The sequence below is a fragment of the Ochotona curzoniae genome, unplaced genomic scaffold (genome assembly GCF_017591425.1).
Source record: "Ochotona curzoniae isolate NIBS_2020 unplaced genomic scaffold, NIBS_Ocur_1.0 scaffold_4506, whole genome shotgun sequence".
In the NCBI taxonomy this organism is placed as follows: domain Eukaryota; kingdom Metazoa; phylum Chordata; class Mammalia; order Lagomorpha; family Ochotonidae; genus Ochotona; species Ochotona curzoniae.
In genome coordinates, this window is record NW_024467119.1 from 42,772,929 (window position 1) to 42,793,343 (window position 20,415).

At 35.8% G+C, this 20,415-nt stretch overlaps 1 protein-coding gene across 1 annotated transcript in view; it reads left to right on the forward strand.

Moving 5' to 3' along the window:
• Positions 1 to 20,415, forward strand: part of GSTCD (glutathione S-transferase C-terminal domain containing) — a 119,187-nt gene that overhangs the window by 15,920 nt on the left and 82,852 nt on the right. The window contains exons 4-5 of the mRNA XM_040966976.1: positions 388 to 639; positions 3,565 to 3,658. Coding sequence (XP_040822910.1) covers positions 388 to 639; positions 3,565 to 3,658 — 346 coding nt within the window. The remainder of the gene's footprint in view (positions 1 to 387; positions 640 to 3,564; positions 3,659 to 20,415) is intronic.

Genomic DNA, 20,415 nt, shown 5'->3' on the forward strand with positions numbered 1-20,415 from the left:
GCATCCACAGTGTAACTACTATCCATAATAAAACTCAACCAGCCATTGGTAAGTGTGGATGAACATCAAAAACATTCCAAGTGAGAAAAGACATCTACCTTACGATTCCATTTATTTGAAATTCTAGCTAGGGTAAAATTATGAAAACGGAAAGCAAATCAGTTGTCTGTAGCTGATCGTGGGAGATTGATGGCACGTGACCACAAGGGAAGTTTGGAGAGTGATATAAGTTTTCTGGAACTGAATTGTGGTGTTGCACAACTAGATCTTTTACTAAAACCTCTTTTGGAACTGTATACTTAAATGTGTGGATTTAATATAAATGTATCTCAGTACAGCTGTCTCGGATAAAAATATGTAATAATATGTTATCCTTTTCTTGCCTAGGTAATTATCTGCAAGAAATTTTCTGAGAAGCTAGTACAGTTCCCTCTTCTAACCTCTTGGTACCAGCGGATTCAGGAAGTTCCGAGAGTAAAAATAGCAGCTTCGAAATGTGGGATCGAGTTTCTGCATCTACCAGAGTTATCGACCAGCTCAACAGAGCAGCATCCAAACTCCAGTGAGGTCCAAGGTCAAGAGGAACCAAACGAGCCTTTATTTACAGGAGGACCGAGACCAACTATGACCAAATTGATGGTACTTACTTTGTTTTACTAAAATTTTCATCGGGAAATTCCATGTGATCATCTTTCCAAGCATTCCACCCTAACTTGCAATCCATTTTTGACATTATTTTTGTGATGATTTATTTGTACATGTCCCACAGCACGTTTTAGTAATTAATGTGTCTGTTAGCCTTTTGCGTTTAGGTGAAGTGTGGTAAATTGAAAATTTTTAATATTTTGTATCTTTGGATTGAAGTGAGCAGCAATATAAACTAAAATTTATTTTTCTCTAAACTTTTTCAAAATATTCGGACTTTAGCTCAGGTCATAACATGCCTGTTTACATATATATTTTTTAACTTACTATTTTTTGTTTTTTGTTAAAAGGTTTTGGTCAGAGTCTTATTTTGAGCTGATGACTAGAAGTTAGTCATACAAAGATGAATAAATCAGTTTACTTTGGAATGTTTTTTCTGAATTTGTTTCTAGAATTCATTTTTATTTATTTGATTTTTAAATGTGTTACAGACAGTGAAAATACGTGTGCATTATTTATCTCTTTGGAGTATAATTTTTCTTGATACTGCTTATAAAGGTTTTACTAATAGGCTTTTTCTGCAAAAATATTTTGCTTTTTTTTAAAAGGTTACTTATTTTATTTAAAAGGCAAAGTTACAGGAAAAGAGAATAGTCAGAGAAAGAGACGAAAAGATGGAACGAGAGAGAGAAAGAATTTTTTGCTTACTGGTTCACTCCCCAAATGGCTGCATTGGCTGGAGCTGGGCTGGTCCAAAACCAGGAGCCAGGAGCTTCTTCTGGGACTAGTACATTGGTACAGAAGCCCAAGCACTGAGGCCATCCTGTGCTGCTTCGCTAGGCACATTAGCAGGGATTTGAATCAGATTGCAGGACCAGGCAGCAGCTTTACCCACTATACTACAGCACTGGCCTCCAAGATGTTTTCCTTTTAATAAACTATTTGAAGATTTGTTCAGATAGGGCAAAATTCATGAAGTAGTTTGAGTTATTCATCTGAATCGCATTGGAAAATATTCATTATATTTCCATTTATGTTAGAAAGTATTTTAGTTTCATAATTACTAGGAAGTTTACTGATTAAAATTTTTAAAGTATACAAAAAAAATAACTTTGGTGGTGACCCTGAGTTCTTTACCTCTTTAGCTAAAAACCCTGCAGCCTTTTGATGAAACATAATTATATACTTGATTTTAGAAGTCATCAGCCATGTCCAGACTTTGATGTGCTTTGATCAGATGGCTACATTGTTAGCAGAGTTCTGGTTCATGTCTGTGTAGGTGTGAGTGAAGCTTCTTTAGGGAATTATAAGTTAAATAATGCTGATATTCACCGAACATTCTGAAAAATTCTGAAATATGTGCTTTTGAAGGATAAATTTCATAGTAAATTAAATACTCAACATAGTTGTTTTTCTAAAGAGACCCTAAGACAGGAAAGAATTTTGCAAAATGAAAATTAACAAGAAAGAACAGTGTATTTAGACAAGAGTAAAGGAGATGGAAGATGGTTATATTATGGCAAAGGGATGTGTTTATTTTTTCCTGGAGGAAAATGGGTTCCAGCCCGAGCAAATAGATCTGTCACTGTATCCCTTGGGAAACAAATTCAGATAGTTTTCAGGATAGAAATTAATTAATTAACTAGCTGATATAAAGGTGTTACTACTGAAGTCTTAGAGATGTTCAAGTTTTGTTTGAAAGGCAGAGGGAGAGGGAGGGACAGAGACAGGTTTCATTTGCTGGTTCACTCCCCAGATACAGCAGCCAGAGCTGGCCCTGGCTGAAAGAAGTCAACAGCCAGAAGCTCCATTCACCTCTCCCATATGGGTAAGAGGGACTCGAGTTCTTGGGCAGTCATCAGTTGCCTTCTCAGGCATTAACCAAAGTTTGAGTTGGAAGTGGTAGATTCATGATTCAAACTGGGATTCAATTATGGGTTGCAGGCTTCCAACGCAGACTTGTAATATGCTGAACCACAATGCCTATCCTAAGATTTTTATTTTGGATAGATTTTTCTCAGAGCTAAAAATAATGAAAATATAGCTATCTATCAGTGGGAGGGATCTTTGAATCCGTGCTTAAATTGCTATCTGTAGATCAAAAAGAAAGTAGCCTGAGAAGTTTTTTTTTTATTTGTTTTGTTTTTTTAAGGTTTATTTATTTTTATTGGAAAGGCAGATATACAGAAAGGAGGAGAGACAGAGAGGAACATCTTCTATTTGCAGATTCATTCCGCAAGTGACTGCAACGGCCAGAGCTGAGCCTATCCAAAGCCAGGAGCCTGGAACCTCTTCCAGGTCTCCCACATGAGTGCAGTATCCCAAGGCTTTGGACCATCCCGGACTGCTTTGCCAGGCCACAAGCAGGGAGTGGGTTGGGAAGCGGGGCTGTTGGGATTAGAACCAGCTCACATATTGTAAGGTGAGGACTTTAGCCACTAGGCCACTAGGCTGGGCCCGCATCCTGAGAAGTTTTTAGGATATTAAGCAACAGTCCTTTTTCTTCAAAATGTTAAGCTGAAAAAAATCTTTTTCTACAGATTTTACAAGTAAAACACTGATAGGTAAATGGTTAGTAGTGCTTTTTGAGTTGTAAATGTACCTTATGGATTGTGTTAAGTTTCATAGATAGACTTTAATGGACATATTGAGTGTGAATTTTTTATTACATACCTCTGGGCATTGTTTCTGACAAAATCTTTATGCTGAGGTGACTTTTAATGTCACTGAATTTCCAGTAACTTACTGTTTCTATGTATTTTCTGCCAACAATTTTTAAAATATACGGTTGTGGGAATATTTCATGATTAGTACTAGTTATATGCCTCCTTGGCAGCATAGGAAAAAGAAAATTGATACTCAAGAACATGAGGATTGTATTGATTCATTAATGCGGAAACAGACTATTCCCTTTTCTAGGAAAAAGGCATTGAAGTGCTGTTTTCTCCCCACCCTTGTCCTACGTGGACCCTTGATTGGAATATTCTTCCTGCAGCAGTGAGCCCAAAGGAAGGTGAGTTTTGTATTGTTTTGTTTTTTGCTATGTTTTATCACAATAGGAGAACTCTCTTCAGATTCTTCTTCCAGTTATCTAATTTTTTGGTTACATATAATAGTATGATTATGCTATCCGTTGAGTTTTCATTTTTTTTTTCTTATACGAAGTTTCACATTTACACATCACTGAGGTTTAATATTTTCCACATTGATTTATATTTTCTTCAACTTGTCCTTTTCTTCTTTGGTGACATATTTTATAACAAGTCATAAGTAATACTGTAGTATACACATCTAAAAAAATTGACATCTTAAATAAAAATTATGCTGTTGCTGTACTTAGCAAAAATCAGAAAGAAGTTGGTTGATTACCTAATGTTTGTTCATTGGCCATTTTCCCCAGTTGTTGAAAATACTGTTTGAAAAATGTCTTCTTGTTGAATTATCATACTTGGCTTATTTCTTTTCATAACTTTTTCTTGCTTATCTTTTAGTTTTTTGCTTTAAAGTAACTTTTCAGAAGTGGTTCTTTTATGTTCTATGTTTATTTTCTAATAGTAGATGTTCATAAAACTATAATTCTGTTTGTTTCTTCTCCAGACATCTTATGTTTTATTTCCCTGTGAATATTGTAATTCTAGATTAATTTTTGCTTTAATTCTATCTGTAAGAATCTTGTGGGACTTCAGATATATTTAGTTCCCACAGAAAAGGTTTACGTTGGCTTATGCCAAGAAGCTCAAGTTATTAGAACTTAAGACTACTTAGAATTGTATTTCATCTCCAAATCGTTCATGAGACCCTTCTTTCTAGAGCTAAAATGTAAACTGACAAATTGTAATCTTTTTTGTTGGATAGTGAGTTCCCACTCCTGCCATGCTGGGGATTAAGGAATGTCCTCTCTTCTTTATCCTGCTGTTAAAGTAGGTCTGTTTTGCTAGCCAATGTCCTCCCAGATGCTGTTGTATAATTCAGGATCTTTATATTGATTGTCAATGCTACTCTCGTTTTTAATCACTGTCTTGTGATTTTAAGGCAGTAAGGACTTTGTTTCCTATCAGAATTTCAATTGGACATAAAAAGGATAGTCAATTTTTTTTTAGAATATTTCAATGTTCCATTTTTTAAATTATTCACTTGATCTTTAATTTTACGGTTAGTCAGATCTAACTTTTGCTTCTCAAGTGCTGATAGTAAGTGTATGCGAAACAATGATACATTTTTTAGTGTTTTAGTGCTTAAGTGTTTCATGAAATTTTGATGCTTTTAAATGGTTTTGTGATATACTTGAACTTTGGTCATATGTTCTTCAGATATAGATTTTACTGTCCCCAAAAGAAGGTTTTCATTAGTACATATATGTGTCAAGAAATGCAGTTTTTTCAATGTTACATGTTTTCTTTATCTGTAATTAACTTAATATGGAGCCTAAATAATACTTTTACTTATTAATATGAGCAAGCAATTATATCAGCTACCAACTCAAGAAGAGCTTACATTAAGCATTCATGCCTGGTTGATTTTCTGATTAGAACTTCTGCTCTAATAGAGTTCATGGAATACATTACTAATTACATTCATGTAATTGAATCACTTTGTTTTCATAAATATTATGACAAAAATGTATCTTATAATAGCGCAGCTATGAGATTTACTCACTTTTCATTTGCTGTTTTCTAAAACATTTATAGTCTTTGTTAAATTAAGGCAGATTGTATTATTTTAGCTGTGCTGTTTTCCAACGATTTCACATTTTTTTTTTACAGTAATAGACTGTGAAATGCAGTTATTATGTAGGTGTGTAGAAGGTCAAGATGAAAATATTCTCAGTATTTTTGCTTTTGTACTGGTTTAGGGGAGATTGTAGTGAAATAAGTTTTTATTGATACAAGTTAAATGTCTCTTGTGTGAAAATTGGAAATCCAAAATACTCCAAAATGCCAGACTTTTAGGTGGCAGTATGATGTCATAGACAGAAAATTCTACATTATAAAACTTTGTTTCATGCCTAGAATTATTCAAAATATTGTATACATTTACCTTCATACTGTGTGCGTAAGGTATATATGAGTCACAAATTTTATATTTTGATGGGGACCCATTCTAAAGCTATCTCACTAATGTTTGGAATGTTCACATTAAGAAACCCCATACAACTCTATGCATGGTACATGCTTACAAAGAAGGAATCATGACTGGATTTGAACTGTAACACTGCAACAAGGTGGAGGAACCCACCATGAGGAGAGGTATGGGGAGGGGCTGGGGGAAATCCCAGAGACTATGAAATTGTGTCATAAAATGAAATGAAATTAAAAAAAAAACCATACAATCTCCAGCATTTCCCATAAGGGGTGCTCAGTGTTCACTGGTTTGGTTGGATGTCTCAAACATTGACTGCCTATATTGAATTTGTTGCATTACACCAGAATTTTGTTTACTAACAGTGACTGTACTAATCCTCATGATGGTATGCTTTGTTTTGCATTTGTCCAGTCTTCTGTCCTCTACTCTCATCCATTTGTTTCCACATCTTACGTACCAAACTCTATAATTATTCAGGTTGAGTAACCCTTGCTTGAAAGATTGAGATTTTAGATTGTTTAGTTAGGGAATATTTAAAATTGCAGAAGGTAAGTTGGAGAGGGAACCCAAATCTAAGCATGAAATTCATTTTTGTTTCGTTTGCACCTATATATATATATTGCCTGAAGATAATTTATGTAATATTTTTAGTGCACTTGCACTAAAAAAGACAAGACTGTGTCTTGTCACATGAGGTTAAATGTATACTATTTCACTTGTGGCATCATGTCAATACTTAAAAACTTGGGTTTATGTGTCAGGGGTGCTCAGCTGTATCTTTCTTCATTTTCATTTTTCTTCCAACTCAGCATATTGTTGTACTTCTCTTATTATTTGAAATTATAGTCATCTTTTAAGGTCAACTCAAGTGCTGTTTCCTTCATTCAGTCTCCTGTGATGGAATTAATACGTTACCTCATAACCTGTGGTCAGATGCTCAGTTTCTCTGTGTCTTAGTCTGTAAAATGGAATAATAATAGTATGTATCTTTAAGATTGCTGACACATTCAATGTGTCATCATACAAAGCAGTTAGTACAGTTTCTAGTGACTTTTAACTGCTAGATAAAATATAAATACTAGCTAATATAATAGGTGCTCCGTCTCAGTATGACTTTAGTAACAACTTTTATTTCGTTTTTGATTCTTACCTTTTGTCTTTTCTGTATGTCTTTTCTACTCCAATAGTGGTTAAACTCTTTGAAAAGAGACTAACTAGTCAATAATCTTTTATTAAATTCATTTAACTATAGATTCCTTTTTAATAAACTCCCCAAATTTTTGCTTAATTGAGTAGCTCTTTGAATTTCTTTGTTTATTATATATTTGAAAGGCTAAAATCATGGAGATATTTATTTTGGAGCCAAAAGGAATTCTGAATCTAATTACACTGTTATTTTAGAAATTATTGTTATGAACTGTGGCACTAATAAGTTGCACACAATTACCTTTTACTCCCAACTACTTGTTTCCTAAGAATAAGTATATTCTCTTACATAGCCATGACGTCAATATCAAGACTGGATATTTATTCCTGTCCGTTATAGTACTAAGATGTTGTGTAGATCATGTCATTTGCAGTTGTAGGTCTCTTCAGTCTCCTTCACTTTCAGACGCTTCTAGTCCTTCTTTACCTTCCAGTTCAGGCCAGCTTTCACAGAACATGTCTCAATTCGTATTTTTTCTATTTCCTTATGACTACATGCAAGTTAAGCGTTTTTGGTAACATTGTCTAGAAATGATTTTGTGTCCTTCTCAGTGCACAGTGCACATTTTAACAGATTCATCCAGTGATTTTAGGTGATTTTTACAGGGCGTTTCTCTTAAAATTGCTTGACTGAATTAATAATATATTTTTTTAAGAAGTCAGTAGCTTGTAAAGATACTTTAAGACTTATGTAATATCTTTTATTTTCAAATTTTCACTCACCAGTTTTCATTTGATTCATTTTGCACATGATAGTTGGCAAAATGATGATTTTTTTGCACTGTTATTCTGTATTTATTAATTAACACTATATTAACGTTTTGTTCTCTCCATATTATTAACAGCTTCAACTCATGAATTTTTGTCTTATTAAATGTCTTAATTCTTCACTAACATTATTTTAGTGTGCAGACTGTCCCAGGTTGAGGACCCTTTCAGGCTAATGATCCCTTGGAAATGCCCCATGCATTCCATGACTGTTTCTTTAATTTCTGGCATCAAAAATTGTTAGATCCATCATATCATTTCCTTGCCCCAGCTCTGTAATCAGTTGTTTTTCCAAAGAGTTCCAGTTCTTTGTAGTAGAGAACATTTTAAAAACTAAGAATTGGGCTCTAGTGTTCATTGCAGTTGGAGTATTTTAGTTATAGATCATCTCAGCAGGGAAATGGATGTATAGTTAGATTTAAGAAATAGATCTATATAAAACACATATGCACATACACAGCCATCCACATCAGTATTGATTAATGCATCTTATGTTATGTTTGTGTATTGAAAGTCCTAAGTTCTTGCTGATGCTTATATCCCAATTCAATACTATGAGTTTCTTCCCATTCTTTTCCAAATTAGGTATCTGCATCTACCTTGTCAACAGTAAGGATCCTAGTTTCCAGCACTTTTTGTGTGCTCATTTAGTCAGCCCTATAGTATATGTAGAGTGCTTTCGGAAATGCTTTCTCAATCTCAGTGTGAAAAATATCCTCATCAGCTTAAATTCCAAGTACTTTACAGTTACTTTCCTCTTTAAACTGGGGATAGAGTTACGGTCTTCATACAGCTAATTGTGGTGTTTGTATATAAGTCTGTAAATGAAGCATAAAAGGTTTAAGTTACTGCTACTCGCATTTCCCAACAGAACAAGCCTTGGCTACCGTCTCATAAAAAAAAAAAACACCAATAGCCTTATTGCACTGAGAATGTTTCATACTCTACGTTATTGTTTGACCTCAGATACCTGTGGGATTTCCTACTGGAAGTGATGAGCTAGGATATGTATTGTCTGACTCCAGCAACCTGTTTGTTAACTCTAGATTCACCTTTCAAGTTTTTATCCTCTGAGGGTGGAAGGGGGAATAGAGACTCTCCTTAAGAGCTGCAGCAGAACTGACCTCAGACATTTGTTCCATGCATTATTTCCTGATAATCCTTCCTGTTCTCTACTGGTTCTTATGTAGGCGGCTCCTGAGTTAGGAGTTGCTACCACTTCAAAATAATCATCCTACTAATATAGGAGTCAGAGACCATATAGAAGGTTAAAAAAGGACAAATAATTCTCTCTCTCTCTCTCTCTCTTTTTTTACTACATGTTAAAGTCTTAGAAATGCTACATGTTAAAGTCTTAGAAATGCATTCCAATTACATATACCTGAGGCTTTGCTTCTGAACTACATTAGAAGTATCACTTCCTAGGGAAATATGAAATAAGGCGAGTTACATACTAACCTTAAACATTCCTACCCATTTACTTTCACCCCAAGTCATCTTATTTGGGATATATACTTATCTGCTAAAATGTAAGAAAAAAATAATGCCTAAGTTCTACCAGATGGAAATATTTTGCTCTCTACTTTTTAGAATTCTTTAAATCTATTACATATTATTGCTTGGAATAAATATAAATTCTTAGGAAAAGAATTTTTAACTGATATGCTCTTACTCTTTTGTGTATGTCACTTAATTCATAATTATATAGGAATTTGTAATTCTTCAATCCTAATGGCAGGTTATCCTCTGTTACAAGCAATGTATTTCTCTGTATCAACTGCTACATATGTAATAATTTTAAGTAAAGTTTTAAATTTAAAATTTTACTCTGATGAGAACCACTTATGTAAAACTTTCATTCTTTTTTTCACTTTCTATAACATCGTTTTTCATTTTTTATTAGAGGGAACAAGTTGATCCTTGACATTAGGGAAATATATAAGTTAGTGGTATGTCATATGGCTAATAAGAAATGGTCTCAGTGTAAAATCTGTGTTCTCATTTGCAACACCCTTGTGTGTATTTGAACAAACCAGCAAAAGCTCCTGTTTCTTCAGAAAAAGGAATGATTTGGATAAATGAGAGGAGAGTGTGGTCAAGAGCTTCAGGGAGGGATACATTTAAGTTGGAGAATGAAAGGGCTACGAAGGAGTCTTTCCTTAATCTGTGATTTTTTTGTTTTAAAGATTTGTCCATTTTTTATTGGAAAGTCAGATTTACAGAGAGGAGAGACAGCAAGAGCTTCCCTCTGATGATTCACTCCCCAAGTGGCCACAACAGCTGGGGTGAGTTGATCCAAAGCCAGGAGACAGGAGCTTCTTCTAGGTCTCATGCAGGTGCAGGGTTCCAAGGCTTTGAGCCGTCCTTGGCTGCTTTCCCAGTCAAGGAAAGCAGGGAGCTGGATGGGAAGTGAGGCAGCTTGGACACAAAGCAGCGCCCATATGTGATCCCAGTGTATGCAGGGCAAGGACTTTAGCCAATAGACTACCACATAGGACATCTTCTCTGATATTTAATTTCTTACCAACCTTTAGGGATATAATAAATGTATGGGAGCAGTATTTATTTCAGTTTTTGCCTAGTGGATAAGGATAACGAATGTGTTCTATAACAAAGATTTGTCTAACCCACAAGGCAGTAGAGCTCTTCTTGGGGGAGTCTAAAACATAGAGGCTTGCTGTAAGGCTTCTCAGAAGGTGATGATGATGGCTTCTTGAACTAGGACATCCATCTCAGTCCTGTGAGGGCTTTTGACATGGCTGGACCCTGCCCTGGAAGTTTTTGTACCAACCTGGGATGGAGTCTCAGACCATGTTTCTGAGAAGCATCCAGATAATGATGCTTCTGTTGCAGTGGTTCCGATAAGCGTATTGACTGCCACTAGAGTGACATACACAACATTGGGGCCATGCAGGGTTTTTTTTTTTAATAACTTAATTATTATTCTGCTTTTGATATAGAGTAGATATAAGAGCTGGTTCATGCCGCTGAGCAATTTCCTAACTATGAAAACTTCTATTTTGGGCCAGCCATTCTGGAAAATATCATAGTGAAATTGATAATGCAAATAAAGTAAATTTGTGTTAGAGATTTATTTTATTTATTTGAAAGAGAGAGTTGGAGGTGGGTGGGGGGAAGAGAGAAAGAAAGAAATCTTCTATGCACTGCTTTTCTCCTGATAGTTGAAATGGCCAACGCTGAGCCAGACTGAATCCAAGAACCACAAGTTTGTTTCTCAGCCTTCTAAGCCACTTTCAAGACAATATCCTTCTGAAATACTGTTATTGGGTTATTATCACTCTACTTTGGCACATTACACAAAACTTATTTCAGAAACAAAATTTGGAGTGGGGTCTAGTATAGTGGGATAACCAGCTAATCCTCTGCTCGTAGTGCTGACATCCCATATGGGCACCAGTTCATGTCCTGGCTGCTCCAGTTCCAATACAGCTTCCTGTTAATGTCTCAGCAAAGCAGTAGGTAATAGCCCAGAGCCTGGGCCACTGCACTGCGTTGGAAAATGGCTCAGGACCAGCCTAGCCCTGGCCGTTAGAGCCATTTGGAAAGCGAAGTAGAGAATGGAGGGGCTCTGTCTCTCCTTCTGTCTCTCTAACTCTAACATCCAAGAAAAAAATCATTCTTTTTCAAAAGCAAAATATTATTGCCCTAATGTAATGTATATTCTTCTCAACTTTTTGTGTTTATAGATGAATAACTTTATAATAAATGGTTTTTCTATCTTTGACTTTTTAATATTTACAGTGCTAAAAGCAAAAGAAAAAGTGTTTTTAAAAGGTAATATAGCCACACCCAAAAAAATGCTAAAAGCACACCAAAAGAATGAGATCAAAGGATTTGTTTTTCTCTCAAGTCTGGAAAATTTTTGCTTAACATAAATGTTTTTCATCTCTAACTTATGCTTAGCTGTGAGATTCTAAACTCAGTCTTATTTGACTCTGTTGTGAATTTATAACTGTTTTCTTTTGTTCAAGATGAAGTTCTGATGATGTTCAACAAGCATTTTGGTGCTTTACCAAAATATTTATTTAAACTGTCTCATAAGCTTAAATTAAATAAGGTTGATATATAAATATATAAATACATGGACAGAACTTAGGTTAAATAGTTTAGATAAAAGCAAGCTTGCAAGAGCAGCTTTGTTTTTCGCTTAGCAGAATTCTTACTTACCAAAATACCAATATATTGGTGTAGACGATGAAATAGAAATACATCACTTATACATATTATATATCATGTATATGAATGGTTATAAAATAGACTGTGTTAAATTACTTCTTTCTAGTAGAAAGAGAAGTCAAGTATAAATAATAAAAACAATTGGAAGTAAAAAAGGAGTTGGTAAAATTTTACTAAGCAAAATCATCCAAATATAGCATTAAACATCCCTTTTACTAAAATGTTACATTTTTATAGCGTACTAATTAAGTTCTATAATTAAAAGAATCATAGTGAAAATATTTTTACATCAGGTTATAATGAGTGAATTTTCTAATTGAGACAAAGATAAATTGATTTTTAATCTTTTAAATTTATTTTTAATTTATTTTTATTTGAAAGGCAGTGTTACACTGCTTTACTTCCCAAATGGTCACCAGGGCTAAAACTGCCAATTTGAACCCAGGGCCCAGGTACATATTTTGGGCTTCCCACATGGGATCAAGGGCCTACGACTTGAGCCATCTTCCACTGCTTTTCCAGTCCTTAAGCTGGGAGCTGATCAGCCAGAACTAGAACTAGTGCTCCTATGGAATGCCAGCACAGCAGGTGGAAGATTTGCTTGCTAAACCACCGTGTTGGCTCCAATATCATTACATTTTGAGAAAGATAACTTGAGGTGGTAGGGTAATAGTGGAAAGCATTCTTTATTTTTCATTGTCGCTTTCTTCATGTAGAAGTTTGAAAGATTTAAGCACAGTTTAAATTTTCTTCATACAAAATTTTAAAAGGCTTAAAGAAAAAATATAAATTACAAACTGTTATTTTTTTTACTGCTTAAAATTTATAGTTAAGAGTTTTAAAAAGCTTTTAAGTCTTTTGAAGTGTCACTTCAGTGACAGAAAATAATCCAACAAAATCTCAAATTTATCTATAGACTGCACATGATTTTTATTAAAATCTGAACAAGCTTGTTTTGTGGTTATAACAAGCTTCTTCTACATTTTATATGGAAAATTTTTTGAAAAAGAGGTAGAGGAATTGACTATTTAAATTTGAAGTTACTGCCTAGGGCCCAGTGTGATGGCTTGTTGTCTAAATTCTTGCCTTGCCTTGAATCCCATAAGGGCTCCACTTCTCATCCAGCTCCCTTCTTGTGGCCTAGGCAGGCAATGAAAAAATGGCTCAAAGCCTTGGGACCCTGTATCCATGTGGGAAGATGCTCCTGGCTCCTGGCTTCAGATTGGCTCAGCTTCAGACATCCTGGCCACTGGCAGAGCAAACAAGTGGATCTTTCTGTCTCTCCTTCTCTCTGTAAATCTGCCTTTCTAATAAAAATAAATCAAATTTTTTTAAGTACTGTCTAGCTCCAGTAATGAGAAAAACAATATAGATCGGGCCTGGTGCGGTGGCACAGTGGTTACGGTCCTCGCCTTACATGCCCAGGATCCCATATGGGCGCCAGTTCTAATCCTGGCAGCCCCGCTTCCCTTCCTGCTCTCTCTCTGCCTGTGGCCCGGGGAAGCAGTCGAGGATGGCCCAAAGCTTTGGGAACCTGCACCCTTGTGGGAGACCCGGAAGAGGCTCCTGGCTTCAGACCGGCATAGTATCGGCCGTTGTGCTCACTTGGGGAGTGAATCATAGGACAGAAGATCTTCCTCTCTGTCTCTCCTCTCTGTATATCCGCCTTTCCAATAAAAAAATAATAAAAAATAAATCTTAAAATAAACAATATAGATCAACACAACAAATTAGGGGAAAAGAAATTCAGTGGCAGAAGGATGGTCTTTTGTAGCAAGTGTTTGTTGCTGCATCAAATGGAAACATATAGACCCCCCCCTCAAAAAAAAAAAAGCAATTTTTATCTAAACTGTATCCTCCTTTATAGTGGTAAATTCAAAATGTTTATAGGTCAAAATGTAAAATTCAGACTTGTAAAACTTTAGGAAAAAAATATAGACAAAAGCTTTGGGACCTGGGAGTGGGTTAAGAATTTTCATAAATGACACCTATAGAATGATGTGTTTAAAAAACACATCTTGGCAGAATGGGTTAAATTGCCATCTGAAATATTGTTTCTCATATTAGTGCCAGTTTCAGTCCCAGCTGCTCTGTTTACAATTTATCTCCTTGCAAAAGTGCCTAGGAAAGCAGCAGCACACGGCTCAAGCTCTTCTGCCCTTCACTCACGGGGGAGATCTGAATGAGGCTCCTGGCCTTGGCCTCTAGCCTTCATGGCTATTTTGGAGTGAACCAGGGGATAGAAAATCCCTTACCCCCTTTTACCCACCCAAATGTTGTTGCAAGTAAATAAGGAAAACTTTAAAAATACTTAGTAAGTTGGATTTCATCAAAATCAAAAGCCACTGCACTGTTCTATGAAAAATGATAATCTACACACTAAAAATATTTCTAAGCCACAGATTCTTGCAAATTCAACAAACAACTTGGTTGTAGAATACGGAAGGGTGTTCGGATCTCAACAATTCAAAAAAAATAATAAAACTCCAACTTAAAATGGAAATAAGAAGTAATCAAACATGTGAGCATACATGATACCAAAAAGACATAAGATACACAAGCACGTGAAAAACTTCTACTTGTTTAACTATCAGCAAAGGTAAATTTAAACTGCAGTGAGCTATTATTACACTTACAAGAATATCTAAAGCAAAAGAAATAATACCATATGCCAACAAGGTTGCAGAAAAACTATACCAGTGATGCATTTCTGATAAAAATATAAGCTGATACAGCCAGTCTAAAAACAATTGGTGGTTACTTAAAAATTAAACACAGTTTCCACAGAAATCAATAATTGTACTCTTGGGGTTTTCCTCCAGAAAACGTGAAAACTTATGTTCACACAAATATGTGCACATGATTTTTTTTAATATATTTTTATTTTGAATTTTGAATTTCATGGTGCAATTTTATAGAGTCTTGGATTTCCCCCACCTAACTGCCACCCCTCAACAGATTTTACCCATTATACTACAATGGTATAGTCCTTCAAATGGGATCATAATTCTATCAGTCTCTTATTTAAGTGTACCCCCAGCATTGTTGGTACAGACAGTGTCAGACAGTCCAGCATCCCATTGTCTACACATGTCCAACAATTTCATTCGGAATCCATCTTTTGCCTGAAAGCAGGGATGCATGTTCCATTGTTCCTGCGCCTGAATGTCTATAGCAACTTTATTTTTAGGAGCTTCAAAGCTGTAAACAACCCACATCCAAATGTCCTTCAGCTGGTGAATGGGCGAAATTTTGTACCTCCAGGCTGAGCACTACCACATAGTAAGAAGACAAAATATATACTGGTACTTACAACAACCTGTACAGATCTCACAGGCATGATACTTTAAAAAAGAGCCAGTTTCCCAAGGTTCCTATTCTGTATGTTTATACTACCATAATATTCTTGAAAGGATAAAATTAGTTGAGTAAGTAGATTTATGTCAGGGAACATGGTTGGATGGGGCAGGGTGCCCATTGTGGAATTATGGTGATCACATGAATCTGAACATGGGATCAAATCTCAGAAAATGATGCAGAGACCCACAAATGAATGCATATAAAAGCTGGTGAGAACTAAGTGAAGTGTGATAGCAGTATTTACCACCAATGATTTCCTGGTTTGTATACTATGCCATAATTATAAATGATGTCACCATTGGGGTACCTAGATGACAGGTCTGTGAAACTCCATATGCTGTTTTTGAATCTTCTTTGAAACTAATTATTTCAGAATAAAAAGCTAACAATGTAGTTTCTTAGAAATACTAGGATGAATGGTAACTAATAGTAATTAATGCAGTGTAGGACTTAGCTCAGTGAGAAGTATGGTTGATTACTGAGAATGGTACGCATTTTGTTTTCATTATCAAAATTAGTGAATGAGTTTATCTTGAACTTTAAATTCAGCTTAGGTGTGTCAAGACACAGAGTATGACATTATGCTATTAGCCAAATCCTCCAGAGTACTTTATTATAAATAAGGCCTGAAAATAGTAGGAAGATTAAATTCATGTTTTATTTCTTGAATCTTCAAATAAGTGCAGGGCCAGTATCTACCACTGAAATAATTTTTTTATCCACAGGATATCAGGTGGCTCACAGCATAGGTTTAAATCCATATAATGTGTGGCTCAGTGAGTTTCTTACCTATTATTTTATTTTTCTATTTTTAAACTAGGAACCCTGATTTTCTCCTTAGGAAAATTCAAAGCATTTTGCGTGCGTGTGTACTAACGGTGGCATGTGATTAAAAAAAAAGTTAAAAGTCTCTTTCTTCTCCTTCTTACAGTTAGATGTGCTAAATTCTTGATATTTGATGCTTTCTTCCATCCTCTAGGGTCAAGCTTCAAGAAGCCTAAATATAGTCTGTGTTTTAGAAATACTTTGCAAACAGAGACCCTGATACCTGAGTGAAAAGAAAGGCTTTAATGGCCAATATCTCTGGTGGGTTGCATACAGTCTTTAGAATACTGCTTTTTGAGAAAAAAAAAGTATTTAACATGAGAAAATGTCTGTATTATCCAAACTTGTCTGAACTTTATTTTAGTTAAGTCATATGTAGAATGAAAAAATAATTTGGAATTGTTTGTATCTTAATAAATGAAATAGATACAAAATGAACATTCAAGGAGGTTAAATCTTCTTGACTATACTAATCACTTACTGTAATACTAGGTAAGTTTGAAAATTGTAAGAAAATATGGAATCATTGATATGAAGCTTCAAATCAGAGCAGGTGCTTAGTTTAAGACACTGGTGATGATGCTTGCATCCCATGTTGGAGTACCTGGATTTGATCCTCAACCCTGGCTCCTAATTCCAGCTTCCTATACAACATAGATAGCTGTAGATAATGGATCAAGTAATTGGGTCCCTCCAACCCTTTTTTTTTTTTTTTTAACTTGAAAGGCAGAGTTACAGAAAAGAAAGAAGTTTTTTTTTTTTTTCCCATCTCCTGGTTCACTCTGAAAATTGCTGCAGTGGCTGTTGCTGAGCTGATGCAAAGCAAAGACCTAGGAGTTTCTTCTGGGTCACCAACATGGGTGCAAGGGCCGAAAGACTTGGGCCATCCTCTGCCACTTTCCCAAACTGTAAAAAGGGAGCTAGATCAGGACACGAATTGGCACCCATATTAAATGCCAGTGCCCTAGGTACAGTGCCACAGTGCCAAAGCTATGCCTCCAATCATGTTGGGAAACTTGGATTGCATGTTTTGCTGCCAGCTTTAATTTCAGCCCCAGCACTGGCCATTGTAGACATTCAGATAGTTGGAACAATGGATGGGAACTGCCTCTAAAATTTCTTTTAAAAGGACCTAAAATTACCCATGTAACTGTGACTATTGCTACATATTAGTGTGTTTCAGAGATCATATTGCTTCACAAATCTAAAATAGCATTTATTTGAGTAATGAACTATTCAGTTCCAAAAACCAGTCCCAATCCGTATATTCTCTCTTTAGCTAGTGTTGACATGTATGGGAGAGGGCCATTTTGTTACAGGAAGACTCTTCTGCCAAAGAGATCTGGGGCATTGTTCCAAACCTGTTGTTTCTCCAGCAGCACCCTTGTTACCGTTGGAACTAGAGATCTGCAATCATTTCAAGATGAGGCTTTCTAAAAATTTCTCTGCATTTTTTTAAAGATTTATTTATTTTTTGTTGGAAAGACAGATATAAGGGAGGTGAGTCAGAGAGGAAGATGGTTCACTCCCCAAGTGGCCACAATGGCTGGTGCTGTGCCAATCCAAAGCCAGGAGCCTCTTCTGGGTCTCCCACGCAGGTACAGGGTCCCAGAGTCTTGGGCTGTCCTTGACTGCATTCCCAGCCCACAGGCAGGGAGCTGGAAGGGAAGCGGGGCTGTTGGGATTAGAACCGGTGCCCATATGGGATCCCGGTGTGTTCAAGGCGAGAACTTTAACCATTATGCAATCGTGCTGGGCCCTCTCTGCATTTTTTCTTTAGGAGTGATCACAGTGATTACAGACAATGAATATCATAATAGCCATTGATGTTTTAGAATGAGGCATCTTTGTATGAAAATGTGTGAATGTTTCACATAAATTATTAATGAGTGCATTTTCAGTAAGAACTCATTTTTAAAGTGTTTTTCTTTGAGAGTCAGTGGGAGAGCTCCTATTGGCTAGTTAGCTTCCCAAATGCCAGCAACCTTCAGTGTTCTAAAGCTGGAAGCAGGGACCTCAATCCAGGTCTCTTACATCAACAGCAGGAACCCAACCACCAGCCTCCCAAGGTCTTATCAGTGGAAAGCTGGAATCAAGAGCCAGGGTAAATATATGAACCCAGACACTCTGATGGGGGATGCAGGAACCTGACCAGTGTCTGAATCGCTGGCTGCACACCCACTCCCCCGAAATCAGTGTAAGTGGAGCAAAGCTCCTTGAGTATCCTCCAGAAGCAACAAGAAACAGGGAAGAAACTAATACAGATGTTTACAATACAGCATTTAGTTTCAATCTTCAGCATTGTTTTAAATAAAGCTAAAGGTATAAGCAACAGAAAATATTTGTAGTTATTTATGAACTATAGAATACAGACTATATATACTATCTTCAAGGTCAGTTCAAAGCTTTGTAGAATAATGGAAGTATAAGATGCATTTATTTGGGGGCCAAAAATCTGAAATCCATGATTTTTTTTCATACTATGTGTTTTCCATTAACTTTTTAAAGATTCCTTAAATACCTAATTTGTGGATATGTGTATTATATTTACATATGTAATGTGTGTATTATGAAATATAAACTATCTTTATATATTTAGCTATAGATAACTGCTCTGAAAGCCTGAGAAGTAACATGTTTATAACTAATATAAAACTAGTTTTGTAACAATTCCATCTTATTTTTTTTTTGCAAAAAAGATAACTTGTGGCATAATGTATCCCTGGCTTATCTTTTCAGATGTTATTTGAACATGTTACAATAAGTACTATACTTTTTAAGCTTAAGAACTAAAAAAAAAAGTTTGTTTTAAAGACTCAGAGAGGACGGAGAGAGGCACAGAGAGAGGACACACACAGGCACACAGAGGTCTTCCGTTCACTGATTTCTCCTCCAAATGGCCACACAGGCCAGGACTGGATCGGGCAAAGCCAGGAGCCAAGACCTTCATTTGGGTATCTCAGAGGGCACAGGGGTACAAGTGCATGAGCCTTCTGCTGCTTTCCAAGGTGTCTTAGCAAGGAGCTGGGTCAGAAGTGGACTAGCTAGGGCTTGAACTAGCACCATAGGGGAGGCCCGTGTCCTAAGCAGCAACTTAACACACTGTGCCACAACACTGGCAGTAAGCTTAAGACCCGTTACTATTTCTACAAGAACTTTAAAAAAAAAATGCACAAGGATACAAGTAAAGAGACTTTTATCTGCTTGCCTCGCTGTGCACATGCTAATGACGGCCAGGCTGACAGAAGTCCAGAATTCAATTCAGGTCTTCCCAGCATCTAAGCCATCACCTGGTGCCTCGAAGGGTGCACTTTGGCTGGACATTGAAATCAGGCTGTCAGAACTCTGCCCATGCATTCTGATATAATGGACTGCAGGTATCCCCAGCAGCTGCTACTTGAGCAAAACACACCCTAACAATTACTTTTTTAAAATCCTAAATATTTATAACATTCAGGAGATTGAGAACTAATGATGTGGAGCCTTGTTTTTCTGTTAATAAAAAGTAATTAGTATTACTTACTTCAGTTAAAATTGGCCTTCTGTTTGCTATTTCAGAGAGTTAATGATAAGATCAGTTCTATTACACATTAATTTTATTCTGTACTTGAGCAAGCTACTCTCGGCATCCAAACCCATTCATTGTTTTTATTTAATTTGGCCAACTCTTAGTGGAGCTATACTTGAAGCAAGGAAATTTTCCTAAAAGCCATACAATAACAGTAGCTCACAGGCATTGAAAAAATTTAATTGTCTAGTGTTAAATCATCAGAAAGAAAAAATAAATTATCCTGAACCTTTGGGCTAAAAAATTGTGATAATTGAAAATCATCCTTATTTTAACTGGCATAGATACGCTGTACTAGTAATCAATAGTGTAGTGTTTATAAATGTGAATAATATATATCAGTGTAAAATGTTTTTGACTTAATTTTGTCTGATAGTTGGCTATGCGTAAGTACAAACTTAGGCCTCCATGCATAAAAGTTTTGACATGATAAATAGTATTTTATAAAAGAAGAGCAAAGTCTTTGTGTCTAACAATTCCTTATTTTAAAAACATCACATCATTTGAAGGCTGTACTCTGATTTGCCTTTTGCAAGGAAAGAATAAAAATATTTTTGTGGCAGTATGCACGTATAACAAACCGGGTATCAAAAACTATGTCAGTTTGGGTAACAAACTGAATTTTCTGTCTCACAACTTTATTAAGTAGTTATTTCAATAGCCTAGGAGCATACCCACATTTTAATCATATTAAAAAGAAAATTTTGGGAAAAGGCCAGCTGAGAAGGTCAATATTAAAGAAAGGATGTAGAAAATTGCTTCCA